At 42.3% G+C, this 7431-nt stretch overlaps 1 protein-coding gene across 1 annotated transcript; it reads left to right on the forward strand.

The window, feature by feature from the left end:
* Nucleotides 1-2063: 2063 nt before the first annotated feature.
* On the forward strand, nucleotides 2064-5525 carry LOC141057064 (noggin-2-like). The gene has a single exon (XM_073553575.1). The coding sequence runs from the start codon at nucleotides 3632-3634 to the stop codon at nucleotides 4286-4288; it is 657 nt and encodes a 218-aa protein (XP_073409676.1). The 5' UTR covers nucleotides 2064-3631; the 3' UTR covers nucleotides 4289-5525.
* The last annotated feature ends 1906 nt before the right edge of the window (nucleotides 5526-7431 follow it).

The following is a 7431-nucleotide window of genomic DNA, read 5'->3' on the forward strand; positions in this document are numbered from 1 at the left end:
GCTCATTTTGAGCCGAAACGTTGCCCTGATATGTGGGTCTAATAAATTCACTATGGTTTAAAAGCTATACCATGGAGTGCTGCCTTCATTTGGAATGAATATTGGACATTGTGGTGAATATTGGACTATATGCCTAGGGGCCGTGCACCAGAAGCTAAGTACTGTGCTGTTTCTCTTTTTTCTACCCACATTGGAAATCACAGATAACTGAATTTATTCCATTGTATTTCTAAAGAATCGTTACCACGAGTATTTACTAAATCACACTGATCTGGACACTCGGATCAATAAGTAAGGCAACCTGCTGGGAGTATCCCAAATCATCATCATGCTATAGCTGGATAGTGGAGTACCCCTGAGCTGAATACATGACTGGTTGGCACCGCAGTCTCCGCTGAGATCCAGTCTGCACTAAGAGGCATATAGTTTTCCATCCTCACCCAGCCCCCACTTCTGGCTGCAGAATACTGGGATTTACTATAGGAACGTACAGGCTGCAGAGAGCTGTGAGCCAGGCAGGATCCATCATGAGTCCTCGCAATGAATATTTATGGCGCTAATTTAATTATCCCCATGTACTGAAATCCTTTGGAATCACCGTGTTTGATTTATTTAACTTTTTTTTTTTAAGTCTTGAAAGGGCTGAACCGCACTAAAGAATTGTGCAAAAAGCCACAGAAAATCACGTGTGTGACTGGTGACAGGGGCGATCATTGCAAAGAGTTGAGAGGTGGCAAAACCTTTTAGTAGGCTATAATCACACGTTACAAAACCTGCTCTCTTGGCAGTAAAGAAGCTGCTTAAACAAAGCAGATTTTGCTGCATTATTTGCTGTATTTTTATCCTCGTGTGCATGGTGATAAGGTTTAGTAACCCCCATCCAAAACACATGATGCAACTTCCATAGGTTTTTGCACCACAAATACAGCAAAAACCTTGATACCTGTATTTTTTTGGCTGCATTTTTGCATTTACTCAGTGCTTTGTGACAAAAACAATGCAAAAATGCTGAAAAAAGAGGCATGCCACAGTTTTAAAACATAAGAAGCAGTTTTCCAATTCAGCCAGGAAAAGACCCAATGTATGTGCATGAATGTGAATAAAGGTATGCTTGCATCTTCGGTTGGTTCCTTGTGGTCTAGCGCGGACTAACCCCGGCTTTTCTCTTCTCTGTTGTTTTAATGTATGTGCATGAGATTTCTGAAATCTCATAGCATTTGCTGGTACTGTAAACCTCAGCTTCAAATGTTCCTAAAAAAAAGCAGCAAAAATGTAACGTGTGAACACAGCCTTAATATAGTGATATCTATGGCCCGCTTCCCGAGTGCTCAGGAAAAATAAATACGCAGCGTCCAACCCGCAGCAATTCCTGATCGTGGGCACGCACCTTAAAACTACGATATATATGACCAAATGTGAACAGATCCAGTCTTTATCCGTCCTATTTGAAACTGGTCAGAAGCGGGTTTTTTTTTTCTTTGCCAGATTCATTCTGGTCATTTTTGCACGAAAATTTGTCACCCAGCTTTTTTTACCTCCTATACCCCGCAAGCCTGTCTAAGCAATTTCTGTGCAATTTGTGCAATTGTTTTTTGCTTGTTTTTTTATATCCAAATTCTTTTATTGAGAGCAGAACGTAGCAGAGTTCAATAAATGCATTAATATTTCCGGATAGCAATAAAGTGTCTCACTATTTGTTTGATCTTAGAGAGTCCTCGAATGCTGTCAAATTTTTCATCAATTTTTTTAATTAACCATTTGCTTTCTATACTGAATATCAAAATCTGATATAGAAAGCAACCGGTTAATAAAAAAAAAATTGATAAAAAATTTGACGGCATCTTTTTTTTTTTTTTTTTTCCGGCTGATAGCGACCCGAGACATTAGTGCAGAATTGCCAGGAGTGTATGATCGCTGCACGCTCCCCCCCCTTCCAATCTGCATGGGATTAACAAGAGACGTCCCAGGGTCGCAGGACCCAGAAGACACACTCAATTGGTTAGGGGGTCTGGGAAGGGATGGAGGGGGGAGGTTGTTGTGGAAAGGCTGTCAGAGAGTATGTGTTTGGGGGGGAGTGACTGCAGAGGGTAGTGTCAGTTAACAATTCACACCATCAGGGGGAGATATTTAACCTGCATTGGACAGTGGAGCGCAGCACATTCAGCAGTCAGGAGCACCAGGGGAAAGTCACTCTACTGCAAGCTCTGCACAGAGGAGGGCGACCAGCAGGTACAGAGGAAGGACAGAGCCCTACAAAGCACCTGCACTGGACATCCCAGCTCACAGGAACCAGTTACCTGCTGCTCTCCAGCTCCCATCTGGCCATTGCATTGAGACAGACCCTGGGGCCATTCACAGAGGAAGCCAGAATGGTAGACACCATGCTTGAACTCTGAAGGACATCTGGATATAAAGCTTGCTTGGGCAATGTGATACTGCGAAAGTCTGTGCGTTGTATTATAAAAGAAAGTTTTAATCCTCCGCAAGCAGCCACATCTCATTTGCACCCAAAGCAGCCAGAAAAAAAAGAAAAGAAAGAGCTTTGCTTTTTTTTTTTTTTTTTAAAAAGGGCTCCCTTCTTGCGCACACACAGCTCCATGTGTCTGCTGTCTCACTGCCCTCTATGTCTTTTCATTTGCTCCTAAATAAAAAGGCTTGTTACCCTCTCTATACAAAGACTGGAGCCAGAGGAATTGTGACAAAACCCCAATTCTTCCCCCGCGGCCGGCAGACTCCTTGGATAACAGCTACTTCTGCAAAAAAGAAAAAATTAAAATAAAAAAAAATCCTCCAAAATGAAGCCTTACCTCAATGCAGGTCTGGATCTCTTCTGGGATTTTGGAACTGTCTAAATGAAGAAAGACCATTCTACAGTTTTAGGATATTTTGAAGGGTTGTCCTATTTTTGAAGTCGTTGTCTGCAGAAGTTTTAAAGACTCAGAACTTGGAAAGTGTGCGATTTTTTTGGATACGCTGGCAGCCATACCTCCCTGCCTATAATTTTCCCCCAATTTGAAAGGATTAATTTTAATTATTTTTATACCATTGGCTCCTTCCCTGAGCTCAGACTGTATTGCAGAGTCTAGACAAGTTGTCCTGGATGTCACCATGGGGATGGAGACTATTCCACTGTGAATTTTTATGTCCTGCGAGCCAGATCCTTCACCGGAGTAAGAAAGGAAAGAAGGAGAGAGAGAGAGGGAAGGGGGAGGACTGAAAAAAAAAAGTTGGAGAAAAGGGGTAAATTAAAGATCTTTGCTTTCCTTGTGTGGTTCTCCCTGCTGACGGACACAGCTACCTCTCTGTGAGAACTTCCTGGCTCCACAAGGCTGGAGATCACATACAGTATATCCATCTGTGTGTGTGTGTCACACACGCCGCTGATCTATTTAAAGCATCTTCTCTGGACTTTGTGTCTATTTCTGCGCTCTACCAAACGGGCCGAGGAAAGAATATAAGAGATTTGTTTTTGGGGGAAAATAACGTTTTACCCATGTGCCGTCTATACTGAAGGCTCTTGTTGGATTATTTGCAAAATTTACTCTTTCCATTGACAAAAAAAAAAAAACTCCATCAGGAGGGTGGGGTTGGGAGAACTCTGTTCTTCTCTGAAGGGGGGGCACCAAAAATCATGAAGAGGATAAATCTGCCTCAAGCAGTTCTTCTTTGCTCCTGCCTGGTTTTGGTGCACCATCAGGGGTCTTGCCAACCGTTTCTTAGGTTTCGACCTTCTCCGAGTGGAGACTTACCGGTCTTACCTGTTATCGAGCAACCAGATCCGGAACAAGATCCAAAAGAGCAGGACTTGGATGAGAGGACACTGAGGAAGAAACTTGGCAGCAACTTTGACCCCAACTTTATGGCGGTGGTTTTGCCCAACCTTGATAACACGTCTACCCAAGACTCATTGACAAAAACTAAAACCCTTGGCTCGCTACCAATTGAGCTCAAGAAGATGGACCTCAGCGAAGCACCTTATGGTGGCAGGATCAAGATAGGCAAGAAAGCCAGGCGGAAGTTCCTGCAGTGGTTGTGGGCTTACACCTACTGCCCGGTACTGTACACCTGGAAGGATCTAGGGATCAGGTTTTGGCCAAGGTTCATCAAGGAAGGACAATGCTTTGCAGAGAAGTCCTGCTCCTTACCAGAGGGTATGTACTGCAGACCCCATAAATCTGTCACCAAAATTTTTTTAAGGTGGCACTGCCAGGGCTGGTCGAGGCAACGGTTCTGCACATGGATCCCTTTCCAGTATCCAATACTATCTGAATGCAAGTGCTCGTGTTAATTGCTGCTCATCGGTGAAAGGACTCGAGAGCTGAATGGGTCACTGGTTAATCCTTGCACTGTTAAAGGACAAGAAACCTGGTGCTTTTTTTTTTTTTTTTGCCATTGACACTGGGGAACTGGATAGTGAATACAACCACAGTTCAACTGGTTGACAGCAGAAAACTATGGGTGGGGGGGGAGTGGACTCCCTTAACCCTTCCTGGGCGGCTCTCCCCCGGAGATTACTCCTGAAGGTACTCACCAAGAGGCCAGACGGGGGCAAACAAGAACAGCGACAAAAAAAAAAAAAAAAAAAAGGAATTATTGCCATAAATTAATATTTTTCTTTTCTTTTTGTTGGGTTAATAACCAATTTATGCAGTATTAAAAAAGAGATAGAAAAAAAAAAGTGTTATCCTCCCCAACCTTGCACTGTTGATAAGTATAATTATTCATATTATTATTATTATTGTATTATTGCTATGTATATTATTTTTAAAGCTTGATAAAAGCCTCCAGAACTAAGCACCTCCGAACAGATGTTTTATTTTTATATGTAATATAGCTTTTTAACATAATTAAAAAAAAAAAAGAAACGACACTAAGAAAAGCGTAAAAAAAAAACAAAACAAAAGGGAATTTAAAATTCGAGTCACCGGCTTTTGTAAATAAAATAGATTTTTTTAAGGTAATATTGATGTAATTTTTTTTTCCCCTATTTACTGATTAGCTGTATTTTTTTGGAGGGTATTTGTATAATATGAGACATATGGACCACATATTTTTATTCTATCCATCCTTAATTGGTGGATATAAGCTTCTCCTTTAATTTAACCCCTGCCACACCTCCTACACCATTGGCTCTCCCAAGCCTTCCATATGCCCCACCACCATGTATGAGAGGATCTTGATCTTGCTGACTTGTCTTGCTCCTTCTGCTCATTAATAAATAGTATAAATGTTATACAGATGTTTTATAAGAGAGTGATATCTTGGTTTACTTGTATTACGTTTTTAGGGTGCAGATCGGGATATCTTTGTCCATGTTATTTATTTGATGGTTTTGCGGTTACTTAAAGCAACAGGCGAACAATTGTAGCTATAAAAATAATGGACGAATATAATAATACTTGAAATTTCTCTTTTCATGTAACAGTGTAAATATCTAAGAAAAAAGAAAAAAAAAAACAAGAGCAAAAGTAAAAAAAACAGCAAAACATTATAGCAATAAATAAACATTCAGTGGTTCAATCTAATCCCTGGTGTCCGTTTTTCTTCTATGTGACTGGTTGGATGGAAGTATAAAGTATGGGGGACGATAAAGGTGCATCAGATTTACGTCTTGGATTTTTCTATTCCTGGCCAATGATGATGTGCTATTAAAACGAGCAATAATCTTTCTGTTTTCACTTGTGAGTGAGAGGCCGGAGCAGGCAGAGCACAGACAATACCCCAGCAATGTATTAAAGCCATTTAGATAGCACCGGGGTTGTTCATTGTAAAACTATGGGGGTCTCAGATCAAAGCGTCTCACAAAACAAAACCGAAAGAAATGCAACTGGTTTAATAGGCTGAAACCAAAGGCCCTGGGGAAGGTAATGGATTTATTTTATTGAGAAATTGATTATGTCCCAGTCTAGCCGCTATAACACATTTTAAAACGTAAGAATGAAACAAACGGCCCTTTGACATATATGTGTGTGACGCGTTACAAAGCCCCTCCGCTGGGCGAGAGCTGGAAATCCGAGGGGGATCAAAGAGGCCGAGGTCTACAACGTACCCGTAGGTCGGTCATGAGAGGGGATTGTGAAGCAGAGCGAGTGTTCTCACTTTGTGCAGTAAAGAAGCGAGTGACATCTTTGGTATCCATCAAAAAAAAGTTTTAGGGTAACCCTTAACTTCATGCATATGGCGGAGCTGCGTGCACTGAGGCTGCACCGAGGCACATGGGGCCATTGCACCCTCACACTACTCTCCACGTGCCAGATTATGCTGCTACCCTCCACTCGCTGCAGCGCTTCTAGAGGAAACTAGCTCAGTAATTTGGTCTTGTGGCGGATTCACACACATTGGAAGACATAAAGCAATGGTCCGTGGGGCCGTAATACAGCCGCCTCCATGTACCCTAGTGATGATCTTCAAACTGTAAAGGGTTTGCTTGGTGCCGATGATTTTCCCTTTGGATGACGTTACGAGACGAGTGCACAATCAGCAGGTGTCATGAATGTGTCCTGATCTAATGTATAGGAAGATCATCATTAGGATTCTTGCCCACTGCTGTATTACGGCTCCCTTCGAGCCCATGGACTACAGCTTTATGACTTTGATTCTGAAAGATTCCATCACAATGCCATATTATGGGGCTTCTCTACACTAGAAGCATTGCTTCTACTGGAAAATGTCACTATAACATATACAGGTGCCCTATTGAGACTCCATGTGTCTCCCACAGCCTCCTTGCACGCTGTTCCGTCTTGGCAGTTATGTGGGGTCGCAACGTCATTGGCAATGCTCACCTCTACTGGGGAAGTGAGCGCTGCCAGACAAGCACCTTAACGAAATTATAGCTGATGGAAGCATTGGCTAATGAAAATATAAACAAGTGGTTTCTAACCTATTACTTTCCAGCTGTTGTAAAACTACAGCGAGCAGTATGCCCAAGCATAGATAGAAAGCCACAGGATGGAAACCACCTCTACTCACCGATCATACCATTAAAATCACTGAGAAGCAACGTAAATTAAATTAATTCAATGTACAGCACCATGGAATCAATGGTGCTATATAAATAATAGTAATATCGTACAATGGTGCCTGTCAGGGGTTGGATATATCAGACAGCAAGGAAGGAGTTTTGTGAAGTGTTCAAGGTATACTGCATGTCTTGTAGGGTGTTTACAGTATACGGTAGTTCTGATAGGGTATTCCCAGCAAACGTCAGGTCTTTTGGGGTGTTCCCAGTATTAGGCAGGTCCTATGGTTTGTTTCCGGAATACAGCAGGCCTTGTGGTGAGCTCCTAGTATACAGTAGGCCTTGTGGTGAGCTCCTAGTATACAGCAGGCCTTGTGGTGAGTTCCCAGTATACAGCGTGACTTGTGGAGTGCTCTTGTATACGGCAGGTCTTGTGCGTGCGTGCTCTCGGTATACGGAAGGTCCTGCGA

This window comes from Dendrobates tinctorius, unplaced genomic scaffold (genome assembly GCF_039654945.1).
Source record: "Dendrobates tinctorius isolate UK_male_01 unplaced genomic scaffold, ASM3965494v1 ptg000202l, whole genome shotgun sequence".
In the NCBI taxonomy this organism is placed as follows: Eukaryota; Metazoa; Chordata; class Amphibia; order Anura; family Dendrobatidae; genus Dendrobates; species Dendrobates tinctorius.